At 47.6% G+C, this 23,690-nt stretch overlaps 1 protein-coding gene across 1 annotated transcript in view; it reads left to right on the forward strand.

Moving 5' to 3' along the window:
- etv4 (ETS variant transcription factor 4) overlaps positions 1 to 23,690 on the forward strand; it is a 41,605-nt gene that overhangs the window by 16,822 nt on the left and 1,093 nt on the right. Inside the window, exons 3-10 of the mRNA XM_053414330.1 lie at positions 2,333 to 2,386; positions 15,255 to 15,384; positions 15,848 to 16,030; positions 16,455 to 16,849; positions 19,620 to 19,688; positions 20,231 to 20,278; positions 21,208 to 21,380; positions 23,346 to 23,447. Coding sequence (XP_053270305.1) covers positions 2,333 to 2,386; positions 15,255 to 15,384; positions 15,848 to 16,030; positions 16,455 to 16,849; positions 19,620 to 19,688; positions 20,231 to 20,278; positions 21,208 to 21,380; positions 23,346 to 23,447 — 1,154 coding nt within the window. The remainder of the gene's footprint in view (positions 1 to 2,332; positions 2,387 to 15,254; positions 15,385 to 15,847; positions 16,031 to 16,454; positions 16,850 to 19,619; positions 19,689 to 20,230; positions 20,279 to 21,207; positions 21,381 to 23,345; positions 23,448 to 23,690) is intronic.

Raw genomic sequence — 23,690 nt, forward strand, 5'->3', positions numbered from 1 at the left:
GTCACATCTTGTCTCATCTTGGCCTTTAGGTTTATATGACTGAGGCGGCTTGGCCCCTCCCAGGATCTCCTACCGGGAGTTTGAAAAAAAAAAAAAGTCATTCAAGGTGCCTGGAAGCATCAGGGGAACATGCGCCTCTGCTCGTATAAAGCCACTTTCCTTCTTGTGCTGACTTGCATCTCAAAGCCCCTGACGAGGTGTTCCTGGAAACAAATCAGATACACATGCAAGCGGAAAGTGCACAGACACAAACACCCACACACACACACACACACACAGAGACACACACACTACACTGGGGTTCCGGCTGATGTCTGGTGGTCGTCATCCGTGGTTCTTCTCTCCTGCGTCTTCATGAGGTCCGGCCTGTTCCATCCTGGACATGTTGAAACTAGTGGAAGTGATTGATTGCTGGATCTGTGTATCTCCATGTCGGCCCCTGCTCTGTCTCATGCTGCAGTTTTATTTCTTCCCCCCCCACCCCCGAGGCTGGGAGGCTGAAAAGTTAAAGGGGGGGGGGGGGGTAATAGTATTACAGTACAGTAACACACAGGATGCGGCGTTACATAAAATTTATCGATGTCATTTATCTGAACATGCTCCCGAACGTCGTCGTCCGGTTTCCTCCGCACAGGAAGGACGAGCGTGACGACAAGAAAGTGGATTTGAATTTCTTATTTCCTCTTTTTGTCCTCTGCCTGTGTGGGTGTGTGTTTGTGTGTGTGTGTGTGTGTGTGTGTGTGGGAGGGGGGTGTTGGTTTCTGTGTTGTGTGTCTGGAAGTTGTAGTAATAGATGAAGTGAGAGAGGCCAGTGAGGTTGAACTCTGGGTCAGATTTGAGTTTCTGGGTAGAGGTTACAGTCAGAGGGCCTCAGTGCAGAGTGTGACATTCTGCACAATGTGGTGCCACGCTGTTGATTTAATGATGAGCCACCCTCTTCTCCCTTTGAGTTTGAGTGTGTCATGATGTAAATGTGACTTTCAGGCAGTTGAAAAAGAAACTCCAGAGACCTGTGGAGCTGGATTGAAGCCAGATTAAAAAACGGTTTCTCACCCTGGTTCTGCTCAGGTCTTTGAATCAGGGACAGAACAAGTGATGCCTCCAACCTCCTGCTTCTGAGGGTGAATCTGACCTTCTCAACCTTCTAGTAAAGGAATTAGCCTTCAAGTGATTTGGGATTCTAACTTATTTGCATCCAGAGATCACACATGTGATTTCTGTGGTAGAGCGGTCACGTCCGGCCTCCTGCTGCTCCGCCCAGTCACCTCTCCTCACTTCAACCTTTTAGGAATGCTTTCTTGGCGCTCTATATATAAGTGAAACGTTGAATCACAGCAGAGAGGAGCTGTTTTCCATGGAGCACTGTTACCTTCACTTGTTCTTCCTCTCTCTCACTTCCCTCCTCCTCCTCGCTGACGTCCTCTGTTCCCGTCTCGTTTGACGATCATCACATGCAGCAGATGAAATCCAGACTATTTATCGGTGTTAGACAAAGTCCCCGACCGCTCTGTGACGGTGCTTCTGCTTCATCACACCACTTGACAGATTTCCTCACTGGTTTAGCCAGAGCATCCAGTTCAGGCTTTTCACACGTCTGAGCTGGAAACTGAAACCGGTTCACGGCGACTGGTGCAAACTTGACCGTTAGCACGAAGACGCCTCATTGGTTTGAGTGCGTTATATACCTTCAATAGAATATATACTAATAAAGGGAGATGACTGTCCTGAAGCTGGGGATCAACTCGTCTGTTTGCTTATTAAAAAGTCAACGTCAGACATGGACTCTGGATAATATCTGTAAAATTGGGTCTGGATATTTGCTGGACAGGATACAGATCAGGAACATTTCTAGAACATTTGTGGGAGGGGCACGCAGGAGGCAGGAAATGGCGTTAAAATGTCCAAATGGACGTCTGTGTCTTCTACGTGTCTTTTTCATCTGGATATGTTTGTAATGTTGTGTCGTAATTGTGCGTCTGAATCATCATCAATTCGTTTTCTGTGAATTTTCCGAACACTTTCCTGTTGTAATTACTCACTCGGACGTTTTGTCACAACGATATTACTCAAGGGGGCTGACGGGAAAAGTTTGGATCTATGAGAACATCTGAGTTTCCATTCACGAGCTCCGTGTTCTCGTGTATCGATCGAAGCGCTGGCATCGGAAATCATGAAGTGAAGGTCGCCTCAAGTCCAACGAGGCTCTGACTCAGATCTGAAGGAAGAGAGAAAGATAGATTGAGTTAAGGGGGGGGAAGTGAGTCGGGGCTTTGTCTAAAATATAATAATAATGTTAAAGTTATAGTTGCTGATTTTTGTCTTCTCATTTCAGCTCAGGTTCCGGACAGTGACGAGCAGTTTGTTCCTGATTTCCATTCTGAGAACTGTGAGTACTTTATTATTTATGAGACCTGTCAGTGTGCACATGTATGTGCTCATGTCGCTAAGTGGATTTGAGCGAGAAATCTGATTTGCCGACAATATGTCGTTTGCTCTGTCGTCTATCGATGTGTCACACGGACACAGCTGTGCACGGACAGTTTAACCCACATTTCAGATTTGGTCAGTCGAGCTGCAGCGAGAGTCGAGCTGCAGCGAGGACGAAGCCAGCGCTCACACTCGGGCTGCGAGGCCGCCAGAGGCTTACGTGGGGGGGGGGGGGGGGATACTGTAACCCGCTGGTGATACAGTAATCTCCCTGGCAGACAGAGCTGTGCAGAAACAGAAGGCCTAATGAGCCGGGCACGGTGTCTGTGTGCTGCTGTCAACCATTTGCATGCCTTTGAAAAGCTGAATGGGAACAGCCCAGGAAACCAGTAAGAAGAAACGATGGAGGGCGCAGGTACAGAGTCGATCCCCTTTGTGCGAATCGGAAGGTGTAAACTGGGAGAAGCAAATTCCTGGGCCGCACAACTGAGCGGGTGTTTGAATGAGTTTCCCTCTTTTTGTTGTGCGTCCTAACAATAGCGCCTCAGGATCTGGGTGGGGTGGGGGGGGGGGGGGGGGGGGGGGTTCTGGTGTTGCTCCACAAACACACTTTTCTCTTTTCTGTCCCATTCAACCCAGTGCGGGGTTCTCCGTCTTTAGCAATGACACTGACAGGGTTCCTTAAAGAGAACTCCACAAAATAATCTCATCCCAAAAGCCAAAGTGACAGCTCTCAGCGGCCGTCAAAGGTCCGTCCTCTCATTGAGACCCGTGTGTCCTTTGTGTGTAAACATCATGTGATCGAACCGGCGCTCTACCGCTCGGCCGCGCTCTGTGACACATGGCCTGGGCAACATTGTCACCGTCTGTTGGCCAACAATGCCGCGGAGGAAGTGGAGATGAACCCCGGGGCACCCGGAGGTCATGTCTACTTAACCTCCTGGCCCGTCAGCCAATCAGCTGTCAGGGCTCTGCTAACGGTTGACCTGGGTGTGATTTGCAGGGTCACGGGGGGGGCTTCAGTTTGACGGGCAGTTCACTTATACGCTGCACAGACACTCCGGCGTGGACAGTGTCCCTGCTGGTCACAGTCAATAGCCAGCGCATCTGAGTGGAGCGTCTCTATTCAGCTCTGATTGATGGAAAACTGAAGTTGACAAGCGACTATAAATAAATTCATTTGTGAGCTCTATTAAGAACACAAAAAGGCTTCACACTGGTTTTAGAAAACAGGTGACTCACCTGTTTTGGAAAGTCGAGCCTATGAAAGCAGGAGCACAAAGCAGAGCTCTAATCCCAGGTGACTGGAGGGTAATTGAGGCTTGCATTGAAAAATGGCGCCCGGGTAAAATTAAACATTGTTGTTTACTGAGTCAGGTTGTTACCTGCATGGGTGCGGTGTTGACAGAGAGAAGAGAGGGGAGGGGGGGGGAATGGCGAGAAGACAGGGGGGGGGGGGGGGGGACATGCTGGAATGCCAGAGCAGAGGAGGGAGCACAGCAGCGATTGTGTAATACCTGCACATCTGGAAAGTCGATCTCATCTGCTCCATTCTCGTGTGCGGCTAACAAGCGTGCTCTGTCTGCAGGCGGCCATCGAGGAGGGGGGGGGGGTTACGCAAACATACAACTTTTATGTACTTGCTGACCTGCTTGTGTGTGTGTGTGTGTGTGTTCAAAGGTAATTGAGCCGTTGGTGATAACAGCACAAACACACACATATTGTGTTTCCCCTTCCCCACCGTTGAACTAATGCGATTTGACCCTTTGTGGTCGTTTTTTTAAAAGAAGGATGTGATTTCTATCTCGTGCTCATCGGGAGCGGAGGAGGAGTGATGGTTGGTTTTGGGAGCTGACAGCACCTTCGGGGGGGGTTTGTCCCCGGCTGACGCTGTCGGACAGATTCCCTTTGTCTCTTCGGCGCCTGCAGGGGGGGGGGGGGGGGGGGGTGAAACATGTGGAGGTGTCACTCCAAAGAAAACTTATATTGCACATAGTTAATTAAAAGTGTCTCGAGCACGTTACTGGTTCCGTGTGGAGGCGTCTGGAGCGCCCAGCGAGGCCCAGAGCTCCTTCTTCTTTGTCCAGGCATGTTGTTTACACTCGGAGCCGCTCGAGAGATGTGACCCATTCATAAATTTTCTTCCCTGCCTGCGTAAGAGGAAGTGTGTGTGTGTCTGTGTGTGTGTGTGTGTGTGCACCACCCCCCCCCCCCCATCCCAGTCCTCGGCTGCTCTCTCTCCTTCAGTCTTCATTCATAAAAAAGCCCTACAGTACTACAGATCCCTCTCTCCGACACCCCCTCCCGTCCAAGTGGATACTCCAAACCCCTCCCTCCCTTCCTGTGTCTGTACAAAGTTAGTCGAATTTAAAAAATCTGGACACCCCCTCCCCCCTTTCCCTTTTCTACCTCTCTCTCTCTCCCTCTCTCTCTACACACACACACACACACTCATTGAGTGTTCCAAGATGTGAACTAATCCAGTGATTTTGGGGCTGTGTGGGACGATTGTTTAGTTTTGTTGCTCGCAGTAATTATATAGGAAGTTGTGGCTATAGAATGCTGTGACAGTGCTTTTCGTGGAGCAAGTTTCAGTTGGAGGAGAGAAAAAAGGAGGGGGGGGGGGGAGACTTTTAAGAGTGTGCAGAGGAAGGAGGAGAAGAAAAGGGAAGGAAAGATATAAACTCAATAAACAAACTCATAAACGAGAATCTGCCTCACAAAAATCGGATTTGTTGTTTTGCTCCTTTCTCGCTGTTTCCCTTTCACTCTTATTTTCATGATAACAACAATTTATTATTCTGGTTTATTAAATGTGAGGATTTAGGATTGTTTTTGTGCATCCAACAGTTTTTACTATTCAAGTACAACGAAGGAAATCTGGAAGTAGCTCTCTTTGGCCAAAAGGAAAGATAAAGAAACACTTCATAATCAAAAAGGGGATTTTTATAATGTGTTAATAAACTTCATAGGAAGGCAGAAATAAAAAAAAAAGTGTAGAAAGCAAAGGTTCCGGTAACACAACTCAGACTCAACGTCTCTGTGTGTTCTGCTTTGTCATGAATTCACAGACCTCCTCCTGTTTGTGTTGTTTTTCTGGATCAGAACTTAAATGTTTTTTGGAGCATTGGACGACGGCTGAATGGAGCCCCTCCCTCCCTCCCTCCCTCCTTCCCTCCCTCCTTCCCTCCTTCCCTTCTTCCCTCCCTCCCTCTCTCCCCCAAAAGAGAAAACATGCACCTCTGTGTTCTCCACTTTCCAAAATACAGCTGCTATGCAACAAAGCGAGCAAAAACATCCAGGTGCCTGCCAGATATGTGCGGACGCAGCCCGCTCGCTCCTCAATGAGTTGTGTGTCTGTTGCAGTGGTGTTGTGTGTTTTTTGCTTCTGAGTAAAATGGTTGATTTTCTCCGACTTGGACGGACGGTTTTCTTTCTGACGGCCTCTCATCCACTCACTGATACACACACATGCACTGGGCCTGATCTCCACACACACACACAAACACACACAAACACACGCACACACACACAAAGTTCAGCCCTGCTCTTTTATGAATGGGTCGGTTGTGAGAGACTGGCTGAGGCAGCACATTGAGTTGAGGGGAGTGAACATTCATTCATGACATCGGGGGGGCTATTATTCCTACAGTAACAACACCAGAGGTGCAGACCTGTTTTTTTGTCGTCTCACTACAACAACTTTTTAAAATCTCAGGTTTCTACGACTTGCAACTCCAGTTTTATCCAGTTCCCGACTTTGTGTGTTTGCTTAATTTCTCAAGTCCACAAGTTCTCGCTAGTTTAGGACGTTATTCAGTCATATTCAGTCAATCAAATGCAATAAAGAAATGGTTTTGTAAAAGCCAGGCATGCACTGTAATAGGTGTTTTATAGCTTTCAGTCGGGGAGTCGAGGCTGAAGTCCTCCGTGTTGATTCAGAACAGCCCTGTCAAAGCCGGGGGGGCCGCGGGGATTTGAGCCAGGCAGCGCAGCCTCGAATGTCAGCAGCAGAGCTTTGTGAATGGACGGCAGTGTGTGTTTTATTACTGGAGAGTGAGGGGAGTTGTGTGTGTGTGTGTGGGTGTGTGTGGAGGAAAAGAGGGGTTGTGTGTGTGTGCTGGTGCATCCCTGCAACGCTCACATGCGTGTCCGTGCATTTCTATGTCGGCAGCAGTGAGTTTGCTCCAGGAAGACGGTTGAGCTTTCTGCAGCTGGAATGTTTTCTCTTTGGAAGGTCGAGCAGAGAGGGGAACAGATGCTGTGAAGAAGAAGAAGACAATGAAGAGGAAGAAGAAGAAGAAGAAGAAGAAGAAGATGAAGGGGCGAGGCTGTTAAAAACAACAGTAGTTCAACTTGAAGCAGTCACTAACAACACTGGGATTATGTCTAATTTTGCCTTTTGAAGGATGATTCCAGTTTATTGCAGCTTTGGCCTCAGTCAGGTTCCAGCTCCTGTTGTTGATAATAAGACTCGACTCAACCCGGGTATTTAGCTGAGAAGGTTTAGAGCTAAAGAACAAAACTTCTCTTTTATTATTCTTACATCTTGACCTCTGCCACTTCTCAGTCTAGTGCCACACAATGAATTCCCTTCGGCCGAGTATTTCAGATTTATGTTTGCTGGATTAATTCCATGTTGCTTTTTCTCGCGGCCTTTTGACATTTCGCGACATTTGCCCCCTTTTCCATTGGTCCCAACAAAAAACCCACTAACACCCGCCAACATCTGGCTTTTGTCTGCTGTGGGAATGGATTCAACCGGCATTCGCTGCCGGATCAAATGACTCCACACAGTAGACACAGGTTTTTAACGGCTCTGGCTTCGATAGGACGAAACGTGACACCCGGCTGAATGTGCTAGTTTCTTCTTCTTCTATATTTTGGCCGTCTAGATGCTCACAGGCTTAGATTCAAACTCACATGTCGCTCTACACACGCATGCAAACTGTAAATCAGCCCAGAAAACACACAGAGCACATGAGTGCAGGAGGCAGCTGCAGGGCTGGACCTCTGAGCAACATGCTGACACGGAGCAGGAGGTGTGTGGAGGCAGCTGAGAGCCGGCGTACGACCGGTATCGATCCCTCGCCGATCCCGAAGAGGAGGAGGAGGAGGAGATGGAGAGGGCTGATGGATGACTTGATAAAGATAAAGTCAGGATAAATCAAACGTGGAGGCAGATAGGGGAAGGAGAGGGGCACGAGCAGGTCAAATGGGCCATGGAGCGTTATGGTAGAGATCCCAATCCAGAGATGGAGGGATAGTGGGGGGGGGGGGTCGTGGCTTGTGCACTGATAATTTCCAGCAAGGTGTCCCGGACTTTCTCCGTGTTATCTCCCCTCTGGTGACACCTCCTGCTCAAGCACACGACCAATCGGGGCTCCTCCAGCTCTGCACACACCTAGGATAGCGGGAGTTCATTATATCGTTTCAGTAGCAGAGTGTGGGGGGGTGAGGGGGTGTATCGATCACTACATTAAACATTAAGAGAGGACAGCTATATTGGGGGCTGAGGGATCGGAGAGTGAGGAGTCAATATTGGGCCAGATTAATTACCTCCATCCCTCGCCTGTGACGGGACGTCCCCCCCGCTGCACACGTCCCGGGACGGGGACGAATCGTGTCGGCTCCACTAAACAGCAAAGGGCCACTGAGATTTATGACTGGTCAATGGCCATTTATAAAAAGCCTACGCGGCACAATTGAAAGTGAAGTGGACAATGGGGAGGGGGGAAAAAAACGTGAGATGTCCGAACATTTACCAATTAAAATATCGATCCCTTCACGCGGAAGACACTTACTTACATGTCTTATTCAATTTGGACAGTTACAGATTTCTTGTGAGTAGAATACAGTATCCTCCAAATGTCAGGTTTAATTTTTTACTACTCCAGAGATACAGGCCCCTTTAGAATTTCAGGGGGATTACAAGTAATTGGACACTGAGCTGAATGCTCGTCTGGCAGCTGCGGGACGCTCACGCACAGAGCAGCTCACACGAGGCTCCGAGTTGATAGAGCGGTTCCGTGTAGATTGAGGCGGAGCCGGCTGTCGGTGCGAGGAGAGACGAGGTGATAACACAACAAACCTATCAAATGAATATCCGAGATAGATGCCAGAATCAACAGTTCTCTCTCTGAAAGCAGGCGCTCGAAGGGGAAAGTAGCCGAGGAGGACAAGCGTTGTGAAAATACTTAAAACTTATGGCCTGGAGTGATCTTATTTACATCCCTCTCACTTAGGAAACTAGATTCGCTCAATGACTGATATATATATGTGTCCATTGGTGCTCGGGGTTCAAAGAGAAGATTCAAAGCTTCAGGGCCGGGATCATGAGAAGCAGTGAATACTTGTTAGGACAAGAACATTCCCACCACTTCACACAAACACACTGCAATCTATTTCCAGTTGACAAAAGGGAAGTGAAACTTTGATGTTGGCAAAAAAAACGTACTGTTCCACCGACTTTCCCATGGTGGGTGTCATGCAGATCGACTTCCTGTCAGCCAACGCAATACCACGCAACAAATACACAATATCAACGGCCAACAAACAGAAATCTGCTGGTGTACAAGGGGGAAAAGCGGGCTGATACAGTTGTACCTTCCATCGATGCTGTTAGGCTTGTTTGGCAGGTATCTGACAACCATTCTTTAAATATTCAAGGAGCCTGAACCATTATCAGATGAGAGAGGACAACCTGTAAATCAGATAGAGCCGACACTAATGGATCCAACACTCCGGGGCTCCCTGAGCACACAGATACTGCAGCCACTCACGGGCCTGTTGGCTCTCAGAGAGGAGGATGAGCTCTCTCTCTCGCTCTCTCTCTCTCCCTCTCTCTCTCCTGATTGTGCAGTGACCTGAGAAGCACACACACACATGTACAGCACATGTTTCCATGCACCAGTGGATTGAGTGGATAGGCCGTGCAGTCGAAACGGTCTGGATCATATTGTATCACTTCCCTTCCCTCTCTCTCTCTCTCTCTCTCTCTCTCTCTCTCTCTCTCTCTCATATATGTCAAAACAAACAAAAAACAATTAAAACATTTTATTGATCACGTTATGAATCAATAAAACCTTACTACCAAGTAACTTAAGTTCTAAAGTTAGGTTATTGTGATTAATAAACTGGACATGTATAATATATACTGGCTGATTGAACCATTTGGAAACAATAGGGGGGGAAACATCAATCCCCCATGTGCTGGTGCTGGTATTGGACTGGTCCATTTACTGGGCGTCTGTATGTGTACAGGCCCCACCCCCTTTTGGCCAAACCAGGAAAGAGCAGTGACGCATCAAACAAGCTAACACAACGACAAATAAACATAAAACTTTGTCGTGTGGAAAAACCATAAAACTATCTTCAATCTGTTTGTTGAGTCTGGGGAGAGAGTGAATGTTTAACCCCTGCCATAGTTGTGTGTTTGTTTGTGTGTTTGTTTGCGAGTTTACACGAAAACTGTTTCAATGAAATTTAATAGAGGGGCGGGGCTTAATTTAAATGGATTTCTCAGAGGTTAATTCCAGGGAACTGACATTCTTGAGTTTGTTGTACTTTGGTTCAGATGGAAACTTTCTTTTACTGCCTCAAACCTTCGTTTCCCAGTAAAAAGGTCAGACACAATTTGGGGCTATTTATAAATAAATATATATATATATTAAAATGACAAAATAATTTGCCTTAAAACACCTTTAAAGACATTAAAACATATCTGTTACTGAAACTCGATATCTCATCTTCTCTGTGCGGTTTCATGCTCTAACTGTAAACCTCAGAAAATAATGCTCTGCCTTCAGCCATTTGGTTTCATGGCCATAAAAAGGACACGCTGGCAACGTAGAAATAAACCAAACTGGTCTGGTCTGAAAAAGCTAAAACTTACCAGTGCGTGCAAGACTTAAAATGACCATTACAGTGTAGGTTAGACCCAACTTCCCATGTGAGTGTCCACAGTCAAATACTCTCAGATGATACAGATGCTCCTCCGTCTCCCTCTCACCACGATGGAGCCATGGATTCAACCGAACATCTAATGTCATTTGCAGCTCACATGAATCAATAGCTTCCTTTTTAACCTTTAAAAAACACTATGGCATAATTTGGCCTCCTTATTTTTATTGATCCATCACCACATAGGAGATCAATTGGCAAGAGTGGGAGACCCAGGTGTGGCCTGTCGCACATTCCCAGCGTGTTGTTAGCGTGTTATTAGCGTGTTTGCACGGCCCACCGAGGCCACGTGCTGCACATGTACAACACACATCAGCTGAGACGAGATCCAGATCCTCCAGATCGCCCCGGCACGGCACGCCTGCAGCCCGGTGAAGTGCGTGTTTACGTTCCCGCTCACATGTTCTTTGGTTTGGCGCGATCCAGTCACCCTGTTTGACACTGGGGCTGATGTCCGATGAGTTATAGAGAGCGAGGCTGTCGTGTGCTGCAGACTTCCAGAGCCCCTGAGCCTCGGGCCAAGTCGCACATAAACATCCACGGTAAGACTCTCCAGATCCACTCCTGTCCCCAGGTTGGATTTCCCCACACCAGGACCTTTAATGGTAGGAAATACTCCGTCTATAATAAGATGGGAGGGTTCACAGCGAGGTCCCGTCAGTGGCTCAGAGCCGCTCGTTCTCAAGTGATACTAAATTGATTCCTGTAGATCAGTGATTATCTCTGGAGTCTCAGATTAAGACCTGGAGCCCTTTAGTATTAAATCCTAAACATGGGTTGAAAACCTTTATTTTCCAGCAGATAGAAACATGAAATAAAAACATTTTAAAAGCTTAGATCATCGCTTTTGCTTTGAAAACTGGACACGGCAGAAAATAAGAAAAAAAATTCCAGTCCTGATCTGAATTTTTAACAAATCCCGAATCATTTAATCTGTCTTCAATAACACCAAATAAAGCAGGTGCACATGTTATGTGACTCTAGAAAAATGACATTGCAAATTAATAAAGTTTTAACTATAATCATTGAATTCTCTATTTCATCCTTATTGTTGTGCTTCAGCCACATCTTCTGTATTTTTAGGAATATTATTTCCGATACCTTCACTCTGGCTCAGCTGAGGGCCCCACAGTGTAGAGCAGAGTGTGTGTGTGTGTGTGTGTGTTGGGGGGGGGAGGGGGTGGCCTTCCCTGCCCCTGTGATTTGTTTGTGGTGGGTGTCCACTGAATAGGACCCCCCCCCCCCCCCCACCCCCGCGTAATGATCCCTCTACTTCCTAAAGCACTCAACCATGACCATCACCTTTCACCCTGCATCCTCCTCTAAGAGCCAACATTTACATATGTAAAAGTCCGGCCCCGCCCCTCCTTCAGCCGGGGGGTCAAAGGGAGAGGGTGAGGAAGACCCCCAAGACGAGGAAGGAGGAGATAAGATAAGTTTGGAGTATAGAGGAAGAATCGTTTGACCTGAGGAGGTGCTGGGAATCACGTGTTCTTCACCATGCACACACTTCTGCATTTGCTCAAAATCACGAGAGGCGTTCAAACACCTTCCAGGTTCCTCTCACTCCGGGTTTCAGTTCACCGAGTGAAGCCGTGGAGAGTGAGGATCGCTGTGTTAGAGTGTGATGCAACATTTCACCAAAGCAGTTAGAAGGAGGTCGGATTGCCCCAGAAATAAAAAGCAGGAAGAGAAGGAAACCCCAAGAACATAACTCTCTCTGGATCCGTTTACAAAACTGCCACTGCCGTGTAAACTCCAGCAGAAGATTTGACATCATGTGGACAGAGAGATTTACTGGAGCACGCCAGGGAGTTCGTTAGAGTCAGTGGGGAACCAGAGTTTGTTTTATTTTAAGGACTATTCATGGAACTGGATGTGTCATTTATTCCTAAAGTTAAAAAAGCAGCGTTGCTTCACAGCTTTGGTCCAAATTGACACGTCTCAACTTAAACTGGAAGGATTGTTGTCGTCTTTCCAAGTTGACGTCTTCAGTGGACACATCGTCAACAAAGCAGCTTCGATGAATCCGGTGATTCTCTGACTTTTCAATCTAGCGCCACCAACAGGCGAAAGCTTTAAAGATCACCAGTTTGTGCATCTTGCAAATTGTTGGATGGATTGCCAGGAAATATAGTCGAGCCACTCGTTCTCTCCTCGGGATAGATTTTGCGACTTTTCTCCTGCTCCACTACTCATGTCTGAATTCGTCTGATACTTTGAATTAAGTGTTTAGTGGTGGAATTGATGTGTTTTCACTCGTCCATCATTTCATAACCAGATCAACCACTAACACCATTTAAAAGCAATCACAATCACAGGCAGTAACACAAAAAATCTGCCTGATGCTCATTGACCAAATTAATATCCAGAAAAGGTTTCACACACATACGCACACACACACACACACACACACACACACACACACACACACACACACACACACACAGCACACACACACACACACACACACACACAGACCCCCTACGTGCACAGCTGACACTGTTCCCTATCCGGACTGTTTGAGATGGAACGACCTCATAAACCAGGCACCACATCAAGGCCAATATCTCTGCCATTGACACCAGTGGATGTACTTTGTGACTGCTCTTGTGTACACTCGCCTCTCTGAGGATTGTTTGCAGTTCATGACCACTACAGAGAAATGGGGGGGGGGGGGGGGGGGGTAAAGTCAACAGACACACACACACACACACTGGTGTTATTGGAGCGGCAGTCATGTGCCACCCTGTGTGCGCTGGCAGACGAGCTGTCGCAGACTTACAGGAGACTGGAATCCCATCACGTCTGTCTGGGAAATCTGGGTAAATGCTCTTTAATCCCGTTGATCCGCGGCTAAAGCCAACGCTTCCTCACCTGCCTGGCTGCCATGGGAGAGTGAGTGCAGAGCAGGAACAGTGAGCGGCTGTGATGATGAGCAGCGCCGCCTCATTGTTCCACTCGGCTCCTCGTCGCCTGCGTGATTGAATTCTCCCGTCGGAGCAAACAGGTTCAGGTCGAATAAACATCTGATGAGTATCAGGAAGGAATTTCAGCCGTTTCAAAGCACAAAAGGTTCCTTTAAGACTTTCTTTCTTTTCTTTGTTTGATCACGGATCCCACGCTCGTCACTACTTACTCTCTTTTTCAATTAAGAACAATGTTATATATTAAAAGACTAGCCTGGCACGCAGAGAGCTCACACCTCCACCCAGGCCCGACACGCTCCTTCAGAAACAAGGTCTAAATTAAACATCAGACCCTGAAACATGCCAGATTTATTTATTAGAGATCTGTTCATTATTCTTTGAGAAATAATCGCAAGTTTAAAGAAAGGGAAAGAAACATTCTCTATATCTGCCCCCTGATCTGGATCCTCAACAAAACTCCACAGCTTCTTCCTCAAACCATCCTTCACTCTTCTACGAAGTTTCGTGGTTATCTGTCCAGTACTTTTTGTGTCAGTCATTTAAATTAAACAAAATAAATTTACTAAATCCCATAGTTTGAACTTTGTAACTTTGTTTTGATAAGTTATAAAGTTTATTATTCTTATTACTAATCAATTAATGGATTATCATCAGTTTTATTAACGTTTTGTCGATCGACTTGAGTTTCGACAGTAAATAAAAAAACATTTAAATCTTAGTGTTTTAATCCGGTTTTAACAAACTTCAACTCTTTAGTCTTTTCTTACTTCTCCTCCGTTGTTTTCTCACTTTCTTTCTTCCTCTTCTTCGGCCTCATTCACTCAAACCAGACTTCTCTTTTTTGTTCCTCCTCCTTTTTTTGTGAATGGAACGACAGCCTGTAATTACCTGGGCTGATCTTTCAGTGTGGCCTGCTCTGTCAGCTCCACACCCACTGCAGACACACACAAGCAGACACACACACACACTTTTTAACAGTCACACATGCTCAGACAGATACAGACTCACTGATACACACTCGTGCACACACACACACACACACACACACACACACACACACACACACACACACACACATACATGCACGTGTAACTACAGGCCTCCCCAGCTGGAAGTGCACAGCTGCTGCTGTTTACCCTGTTGGGACCAGAAAAACATCCTGTACAGTTCTCCGGGTGAAAACCTCCCCTCACATAATAAACACGAGCCCTCGGCGCAGCTTGCAGCTCCACTTTGGGAGGTTTGTGTGGCCGTCGAGGCAAAAGGTCCCTGCAGCAAGTCCGGCTTGACGGACAGCTCAGTGTGCGGGACGTCCAGGGTAAAACACGGCGGTTAATACTTTGGACAGCCTCTGATTTTGTGTTTCTCAAAAGCAAAAGACACACAAAGCACACAAGCGAAGGCAAAACATCTGGATACAAATAGGAAAGAATGCCGAGGACACACAACCCAGTGTATATGCTGTTCTTACGGAGGTGTGACATTAGCTCTGACATCTCTCTGGCCCGTCCACTTGTTTAGATCTGAGCTCGACTTTGACGCAGGACGTCTTGGCTGCTGTTGTGTCTGGAACGGGGAAGGAAAGTGGGCGAGGACACTTCCAAACAACTGCTGGAATGCAGTCGTGTGTGAGCGTGTGTGTGTGTGTGTGTGTGCTTTGTGTGTCTGAAGTGTAAGTGTGTGTTTATACGCGTCTGTCTGCCGCCCTGTGTTTTGCAGCTGACAGTCACTTAAGCATTTTGGCTGGCACGTAAAAGAGATTCCTGTGCCGACTGAACTATTTGCCTTTGCCATTGAGCCTTTAACGACGGTAGTATCGGGGCAGGGCTGACCTGAAAAGAACATACAAATCCCAGTGTGTGCGTGTGTGTCTGTGTTTGTGTGTGTTTGTGTGTGTGCGTTCCAACCCTCATCTCTGTTCTCTGTCTCTTGCAGCGGTGGCATTTCACAGCCCTCCGGTCACCATCAAGAAGGAGCCGCAGAGCCCGGGCTCCGACCCCAGCCAGTCCTGCAGCCACAAGCAGAGCTTCAGCTACCCCAATGGAGAGCAGTGCCTTTATGCCAGGTAGCTCCACTGCTCCTCACGTCCACCTCACGTCCACCTCACATCCTCACGGGACACAGAGGTTCAGGTTCTCTGAGGAGGTCTTCAGTGGAAAGTCTTTAGGTTTCCTTAAGAAAGCAAAGTAAAGACGAGTCAAGCTCCCGGCGTCTTTGAAGCCTTTTCTCAGATCTTAATTGGAAATTCATAGTCAAATTGAGATTCATTGTCTCTCTGCTTTCTTTCTGACCTCCATTGTTATCGGGGGGGGGGGGGGGGGAATAAACACAACACTTTCTTTGTTTTCCTCGTCTCAACCCTCCTCCGACAATAACCCAGCACTGGTCAGCTCTCATGAATAACTCAGAACAGCTAAAACACTGATGACACATGCTATTGACCACTGAACAACTCCCATTAGCTGTGTGTTGTAAAACTAGCACCCGACCCTATTGTTGACCTGTGCGTGTCCCTGTGTGTGTTACAGTGCCTATGAGCAGAAGAGGGCTGCAGCCGGGGCCAAGAGCTCCTGCCCGGGGACCCCCATGTCCCCCATGCAGCAGCACTACTCCCCGAAACCTGCCACAGCCGGGCGGCCGGACGCCGGCTACATGAACCCGGCCGCCGCCTCGCAGCCTCTACCCAGCAACAGCTACCCCATCAGCGCCAGGTGAAGCAGCACAGAGAGACCAGGGGACGGAGATTTACTGTTGAGGACATTTTAACTGTAGACACGATGATCACATGGTCAATTATGAGGTTTTTTTGCATAATTAAACAATAAGCAGGTCATTGCTTTTCCATACTAAAACATTTTATGCAATTTTATTGTAGGATTTGTACAATTTTATCACAAAAGCATTATTGTGGAGAAGATTTCATTGAAGTCTTCCTGTATTTCAGCTTTGATCCCCAACAAAAGTCTAGTTTCATTAATAAATACTTCATCGAGCTGCAGGAAAAAAATTGAATTTAGAAAAAAAACGTGAGTTAAAAAGCTCAATTTAGACACAAGAAGAATATTTGAAAATTACATTGAGTGAATCGATTCATATGTGAGATCCTAACATGAGCTGTGGTGTTTCTTTTTTCAGCTCCAGGTTTCAGGGGCCCTCAGGAGAGCCCATGTGCCCCCAGTTCCCCCAACCAGGGCAGGCCTTCCAGCGCATGAGCTCTGCACCATCAGGACATGGCGGTGCAGGAGCTGGTGTAGGCGGGGGTGGAGGGCCGGGTGGTGGAGGCGGAGGCGGTGGCGGTGGGGGGGGCTACCACCGGCAGCACTCCGACCCCTGCATGCCCTACCTGCAGCAGAGCTTTAAGCAGGAGTACGTGGACCCGCTGTACGAGCGAGCGGCTCACATGGCCGGGCACGGCCACGGATCTCACCCCCACCCCCACCCCCAGCACCACCAACACCCACATCCACACAGGTTCCCCCCCGCCCACATGATCGTCAAGCAGGAGCCCACAGACTACACCTACGAGCCTGGTGAGTGATACTGGGATGGTGTGGGACACGTGGCTTCACATCCACTGGGTGATATTTGAACAGAGGGTTTATTTCTTGAAATGAAAAATGGATTAAAACATCCTCTTTAAATTTGTTTCTCATATTTGGCCCCAATTCTCCATAAATGTGTCACCAGGGAACTTTAGATCATTGAGTCCATAAAATCTAAAAGGTCTTTTATCAACATATTGTTCCTTTGAATTCAATCAAATTATAAAAACAATTTACTCAATTTACTCTAGATCCATGATCCTTGTTCCCTGAGAAATAAACACAGATGTTGCCAAACGCCTCCTCAGGTGTTTAATATTATAAATAATAATAAATCCCAGATCTGCCCTATGATCTGGATCCTCTCCTGAATTCAATTTCTTCTTCCCTGATGAAGTTTCATTGAAATTTGTCCCGTAGGCTTTGTGTAATTCTGCTAAATGTCAAACAAACACACAGCTAATACAAAATAAATAGTGTTTGGATCATTAGAACTAAATTCATTGTGTAAAACTAAATCTGAGTAATGAACTGAAGTGAACACAGCGTCTACCTGTGAGAATCAACTGAACACTTACACTGCGTCTCTCGGGGGATGTTTGAGTTTCTCTCTGACTCAAATAAAAGCTCCTTTTAAAAACAACCCCCCCCCCCCCCCCCCCCCTCTGCACAACTCACTCAAGAACAAAATGTCCAAATGGCAAACAAACTTCTTCACTGTACGTCGACTCCCTCTCTGCCTCCAGAACTCCTCCTTTCAACTCTCTGACACTTTGCACAGAGAAGAGAGAAAAATCGTATGTTTTTCTGCTGCGGCTACACTCCTCCTCCCTCCCCCCCGCCTCCCGCCCTCCCTCCCTCGCTCTCTGTGAGAGAGGCAGAGGAATTTCATTGAGAAAATGGAGGGCACTGGAAAGACTAGAGTCCCTGGTGGAGTGCTCCAGGGTTTCAGGTTGCACCAGCGGCTTCCTTTTTCTGCAGGCAGATGAACTCATAATGGAAAAATGAGCGTGGCCGCAGTAACCCGAAGCTCTCACTGGCTGGACCTGGAGCGGGGGGTGAGGGGAGGGAGGGAGGGAGGTGGTGGTGGTGGTGGTGGGGGTTGATGGGGTGGAGTAGGCAGCTCTGGGGCTTTAACAACGAGCTCTACCACTGGAAGAGCAGAGAAACAGAAACACAACACTCCCCTGCACATAGACCTGACCTCGTTCACCTGGGTGGAGGCTGCAGGTCTGACGATGCTTCTGTACAGATTCCCACTCGTCCCACGTGCACACACTTCAAAACGAGCCTCCCAGTATAGAAACCAGCAGACTGACTGCATCACACAGACGCCATGAAGCGACCTCATTCTCTTCCCCCCATGTTTTGATACTCTCACCTCCGATAGGGGGGGCGGATAGCGCCGACAAGGAATCACACAACCTTGAGAAACGCAGCGGGGAAGTATAAAGGGATGTTTGTCTGTGGATAATCAGCTGGGAGGAGGAGAGAGCTGAATGTGGTGCAGCTTCCTGCCGCTGATAGGAGTCTGACCGAGTGCAGCGGCCGATCAGACACAAGAGATCAGAGTTTATCGTGGTTTTGTTGCAGAGCTTGACAGCTAGTGAAGGGTAGCAGGGGCTGAACATGTGAACTTTGTCTTTTTACACCCGGGTTCTCCTCCAGTCACAAGGAAGATGCTTTGCTATAAAAGCTTTTTAAAAACATGGTTCACGTGGTGGAGGAGAAACTATGATCCTTTTCCTAAACGTGGCCAAACGGGGACTGAAACCAAAAGTAATTATCAGGAAATTGAAAATAAAGAGTTGAGCCGAGGCCTCTGGGGTGAAAGTCGGTTCTTTACCCACAGCCTGGTCCCCATTTAGATTGAATAGCTGCCTGGTCAAATCAAAATATAAGACAGTGCAAATAGCCGAATATCATTGCTGCTATTGAAAGAGGCAAAATGGACTCACCACTCTCAACACATTAACCCCCTCACACCCAATCTACCCATCAGTCCCCGGTGGCAGTCTGCCATTTCGCGGCCAGACGTATTATTTACAGAGCGATCGAGTTGCCCCGGAATGGAGGGTTTGATTTTCCTCGCTGGCATCTTATCACGGTCGCAAGCGCTGCAGCTGCATTCCCCGGGAGTGAGTCACGGCCGGAGCCAGAGGCACAGAGCTGCACCTTTCAGTTCATTCTCTCCTCTGTCCCATTCATGCCGAGTGACTGAAAAACACAAATAGAATAATAGTGTGTGACTCACTATTTTGCGCGAGAAAAACAAACACAAGAGCGTTCGCTGGGAATTGAGACAAACGTGAACTGTTCCTCACGAAGCTGTAGACGAGCACCGGAGTTTGCACTGGAGGTTTTCTGAGGAGGAACATAATCTGTTTGATGAGCCCAGACAAAGTGCAGACACTGAATACTGTACCACTGCTCTGGTCTGCTGAAGGTTCTTGCTCATGGCCTAAAAATACCAGCGAGAGACGAGAGACGCGATATGATAAATGTAGCATTTGTCCTTGTGACGCTCGAGGTGAACGCACAAAGTATTTATACAACACACACACACACACACTCACTTTCTCTGTGTGTAGTAAGCAGTCTGTTTGTTGTGTTCCTTTGTATAATCACATTATTCGTTAATTATTCTGCCCTTGTGAGTGGTTTCTATGTAGTTTGAGCCAAAAAGGTTAGAATTCTACATTTGAAATCAAGTTAACGATGATTTTCACTGATGTGTGTGTCTGTGTTTGTGTTGCAGATGTGCCTGGATGTCCCTCCATGTACCACCACAACGAGGGCTACACAAACCCCCAGCACAGCAATGAAGGTAACCTTTCACTTGTCAAGTTCCTCTCATAACAACCTTCATATCAGAAGAAAGCAGAATCCTAGTGATGTGAGTTTATTACACAAACATGCCTCCGACCTCCTCCTCCACTCTTTATCTCCACCGGGCCCACATTGGTCAGAGCTCTGCGGTCATTGGCTAACCAGCAGAGATTGTCCCGTGTTTTCATTGGCTGACCAGCGGTGTGTGTGTGTGTGTGTGTGTGTGTGTTTCCATTGGCAGAAGCTCTGGCCTCACCCCTGCCTCAAGAATCCCCGAATAAACACAAGTCCAGGAAAATAAAAAAAACACAGTTTCCCCGGCGCAAAAAAAAGAAAAACAATCTTTCCTCTTATTCCCTTTGTTTGTCGCACATTCAAATTCTGATGGATTGATCCCAACTGGTTTAAAGTGACTGGTTTTGAGTTAATTGACCCTGTAATTAAATGTTTCCACTATGAAATCCTGTTTGTTGTTGAAGCCCTGGTTGTGTCTCATGAAGCTTTAACCCGGTTCTTCCCCCCCCCCCCCCCCTCTTCCAGGCTACCTGTTTGAGAACGACTCCCGTGTGGTTCCAGAGAAGTTCGAAGGTGAGAACCACTGTTCCCATCATGCCTCTGCACACACAGGGTCACATGCACCAGTCCCAGCGTGAGGGACGTTAGTTAGATGACGGCAGGTACAGGAGAGCAACCGGAGCCCCCCCCGCCCCCCCCGACTATCACCTTATGCAGACGTCAGAGATCCAACATGGGTCTTTGTGCGTTCACACAACTCGCTGAGTGGGTTCGGTTTCCCAGTGCACACAGTGCCGGGCTCCCTGTCAACCCCCCCCCCCCCCCTCGGTGTGAGTCGCTGATTGCCACTGAAGGAGATTGAGTGAGGAGATGAGAGCCCACGGCCGCCAGCACCGGTTGATCCACTGGAGTGAGCCGGCTCTCTGCGAGGGAACGAGCAGTAACTTAGCCGAGCCTCTCGTGTTCCCACACTTGTGTACGACATATCCAGTAACCGGTAAACAACACAGAGGCAAACACGACTCAGGGTCTGTTTACCGACACGTTCCTTCACCCACGATGGTTCTTGGTTCTCCCGAGCAGCTCTTGTTGATCTAACGTCGGCCCGTTCTTTCCGTCCCGGCTCTGCAGGCCGCGGCCTTGTTAGTGATAAGCCCTTGTTAGTAAGCACTTTGCTCAGTTTACGTCAGTGTGCAAACATGAAACATCCAGATTAGATGACCTGCCGATGACTCCACGTTCAGATGCACTGCAGCTGTTGTGAGTCAAACTCGACTTTTCACATGAAACACAAGATTTTAGACCTTGATGCAACGATTGGATCTGAACGGTCTGGTGTAGATTAATGTGCCGAAAATATATCACATATCAAATGAACTTTTCTAACCCTCTGAGCGGCTCCGTGTTTGAATTGCATCCTGAGCTGTGCAGTCGTTTTTCGGCGATGCACGTTCCCTCTTTATAAAGTCAGAGTCCTTGAATGTGTTCTCTCCTGGTTGCAGGTGAGGTGAAGCAGGAGGGCGGAGGTGTTTTCCGTGAGGGCACGCCTTACCAGCGCCGCGGCTCCTTGCAGCTCTGGCAGTTCCTGGTGGCCCTGCTGGACGACCCGGGTAACTCCCACTTCATCGCCTGGACCGGCCGCGGCATGGAGTTCAAACTCATCGAACCCGAAGAGGTAAAGTGGATCTGAGACCTACTCACCTTTCACCATAACTCCCAATAACATCTATCAAGCTGCACCAAATTTCACACACTCGTAGAAAACACTTCTCTAAATGAGCCTGGTCTTTTAGAGACTTTTCATAAAGATTCATGAATTATTCTTTGGAAAAATGATACAAATGTGGAAAAACCTTGCAAAAAGAAAATTCCTTGATCAGCCTGATGATCCTGATCCGCACCAGTTCTCTGGGTTCTTCTAATCTGTCCTGAGCAGATGCTTCACTGTATCATGAGTAATGAGTAACGACCATATGATGCAGAGGCTCTGGAACCTTCCAGAACGTTTGTGTTCGCTGCTCAAACGTCTCCGTGTTTACTGAAACCAGCAGATCCAGACTGATGAGCTCCTGTTGAAAGGGGGAATTCCTGTATCTTTCCAACCTGGGCTCTATATACATGAATGTGACTGTGTAAATAAATTGGTACCTGCAAAACCAGTAGACTGTCTCCACTGGCAGCCGCGCGGCTACAGGGTTATCCTATGGGGCAACTGCGACAGTCTGTGGAATGTCCACTTCAACTGGTTCCTTCCGCCAATAAAAGGCTCTAATTGTTATTCTGGGTCTTTGGTACGTTTCCACGAGACCTGAGAGCGAGACGCCCGACTGTCGGCAAAGAGAGAAACTAATTGAAAAGAACTTTAAGTGGACATTTCGTGGACTGTCGCAGTTACCCCATTGGAGTCACTATCTTCATAACAGTATAAACTCTAAGGCCATAACTTGATTTCAAAATTCATCAGTGCTATTGTTAGTTTATTTTAGTGTCGATAGAGATCACGACGTCGATGTGAATCTGATAAGTACGGCAGAGGAGTTATTCTCAGAATGAATTTACGTTAGCAGAGTTTTTTTAAGGCGTTAGCTCGATCGGAGGGATTAGACGCGAGGCCCTTTTTTTTTTCCTCGCAGGTCTTTTCTCTGATCTTTCCTCCATTAGCTCCACATTCATTATTCAGCACATGAAACATCGGATTGATAAAAAACGAAGGACGGGCGCTATCACAGAATCATCCAACACCCCCGATTCGCCCTCCTCACGTTTCTTTAGTCCAGACGTTTTTTTTTTGCGATGTTTAAGTCTGCAATTTGATTGGACGCATCAGACAGCGTCCACTTAGGGTGGATCCTAATACTGGGAGGGGGGGGGGGGGGGCTAGGCTGTGCTTTCCATTATCTTTTTACTGTACATTAAAAATGGATGGGGGGTAAGAGTTTTACAAGAGCAATTAGGGCTGAGAGCCACTCAGAGATCAGACAGAGCTGCAGGCGGGATGGCCGCTGTGGGATTCGACCTGTCTCCTCCTGAGTCATGAATCTCAGCACCCCCCCTCCCCCCCTCCCCCCAGCGAGCTTTACACTTTCCTCCAGTGTCCGAGGTGTTTGTCAACATTAACACGGTTCCCTGTTGTAAAGAAGGATGTGATTTACTTCCTCCTGCCCGTGTGGGTCTGTTGTGAGACACTCGTCAGCGGAGGGTTCACCTCTGGGCTGCGATCCGCGGCCGAGCCTCCGACCGGCTCCACTCTGGTTTCACTGGGAACACTGTGGGACTCTGGTTGCATTCAAGTGGTAATGGGTTACATAAAAAGGAAGTGAATCCACATGTGGAGACTCGCCCTGCTCTGGGCCATGTTGGGGGAAGCTGAGGACTTTGACTCGTCAGCAAGGACCCCTAGTGTTAGCAGCCGGGAATCACACACAACTGTGAAGCGCTAATTATTTTGGGGATGTGAACTTGAAGGGGGGGGTGGGGGGGACTGTTGACGTGTCATGTGAGAGAGGCCTTTACTCTTCAGCCCTTTCAAATCAAGCAAATAACCAGTCACCTGCACATGAACCTCACCGAGGACGGAATCAAACTCAAATCTAACCACAGCCATTTCCTCCTTGTCCCCCCCCCCCCTTCCCCCCCGCAGGTCGCCCGGCTGTGGGGCATGCAGAAGAACCGTCCGGCCATGAACTACGACAAGCTCAGTCGCTCTCTGCGCTATTACTACGAGAAGGGAATCATGCAGAAGGTACAAAACAAACACCACTTCTCATATTCAGAGAATTTGGAGAATGTCATTTTCACATTGTCCTCTATGTTAAAGTCTAAATGTTGTCTCGGGTTTCTTTTTCTTTTAAATAATGGACTTAAATCCGGATGATTTGTGTAACTATACTAGAAAATAATTTGTTCAACGGCTCATCTGTGTCTTGACTTCAAAAGACAAATACTTGAGTTTACTGAAGGAAGATAAACAGATTTTCCTAAATGG

This window comes from Pleuronectes platessa, chromosome 21, assembly GCF_947347685.1.
Source record: "Pleuronectes platessa chromosome 21, fPlePla1.1, whole genome shotgun sequence".
Classification (NCBI taxonomy): Eukaryota; Metazoa; Chordata; class Actinopteri; order Pleuronectiformes; family Pleuronectidae; genus Pleuronectes; species Pleuronectes platessa.